Here is a 1,155-nt window from a genome sequence, read left to right on the forward strand (position 1 = left end):
TATTTCTTAACATTTTATAGTTCATAGTGTGATAAATTAGGCTATTAAGAATTTAAAAAATGCTCTATGTATGAAAACACCCATTAAATAATTAAATGTCAAGTTGTACCCTGGGAATAGATAATTATTAAATAGGTGAACAGAATTGGTTAATGTCCAGTATATATATTGAATAATGATGAAATTCTTTTTTAATTTGTCAATATGGTGAATTACATTAACTGATTGAAATGTTGAACCAGCCTTGCATATCTGGGAGAAATCACACTTGGTTGTGGTCTATAATTCTTTTTATTCTTTTTGATTCAATTTGGTAATGTTTTGTTGAGGATTTTTGCATCTATATTCGTGAGACATAGTGGCTTATAATTTCTTTTGTAATACTGGCCTCATAGAATGTGTTTAGAAATATTTCTTCTGCTTTTATCCTTGAAGAAGATTGTAGAGAATTGATATAATTTCTTCCTTAAATGTTTCATAGAATTCACCAGTTTTTAATTATTAGGAGGTTTTTCATTAGTGATTCACTTTCTTTAATATATATAGGCTTATCATACTACCTATTTCTTTCTGTGTAAATTTCGGCAGACTGTACCTTTCAAGGAATTGGTCCATTCCATCTAGTTTATCAAATATGTGGGCATAGAGTTGTTCATAGCATTCCTTCATTATCATTTTGTTGTTGTTGTTGTTACATAAATTAAACCATTTATTATAGGCTACCAATGGTTCAATTGTGGTGCTTCTATTGGTCTTTCAATTCCTTCAGTCTTCTGATGGCAGACTTTACTGTGACAGCAGAAGTGATGTTGTAGGTCCAGGCACCACCAGCTACTGTTTTCATGCAAGAACCACAGTGCCAGATTCCCACAGCTCGTCTCTTCATCTTGGTTTTGCCACAGAAGGAGCAAGTGTACTTGGCATGCTGGCTGATTTCAATTTTCTTCACCATTTTCTGGAGGGAGGCGCCATAACTGGTCCCATATTTACTGTCAGTTCCGACCTTCTTTGTGCGTTTAGCCATGGCGCCACAAACCAGGCTGGAACCCAGAGAGCCCCTCATTATCATTTTAATGTCTATGGGACTTGTGGTGATATTACTTCTTTCATTTTTGATATTAGTAATTTGTATCCTCTCTTTTTCCTTAGTTAGCT

At 34.2% G+C, this 1,155-nt stretch overlaps 1 protein-coding gene across 1 annotated transcript; it reads right to left on the minus strand.

Moving 5' to 3' along the window:
• Nucleotides 1-689: 689 nt before the first annotated feature.
• On the minus strand, nt 690-1,024 carry LOC109376188 (putative 60S ribosomal protein L37a). Its single transcript, XM_019631988.1, has one exon. It carries the CDS (start codon nt 1,022-1,024, stop codon nt 746-748), a length of 279 nt encoding a protein of 92 aa, XP_019487533.1. The 3' UTR covers nt 690-745.
• Nucleotides 1,025-1,155: the final 131 nt, after the last annotated feature.

The sequence above is a fragment of the Hipposideros armiger genome, unplaced genomic scaffold (assembly GCF_001890085.2).
Source record: "Hipposideros armiger isolate ML-2016 unplaced genomic scaffold, ASM189008v1 scaffold_1059, whole genome shotgun sequence".
NCBI classification, from domain to species: Eukaryota; Metazoa; Chordata; class Mammalia; order Chiroptera; family Hipposideridae; genus Hipposideros; species Hipposideros armiger.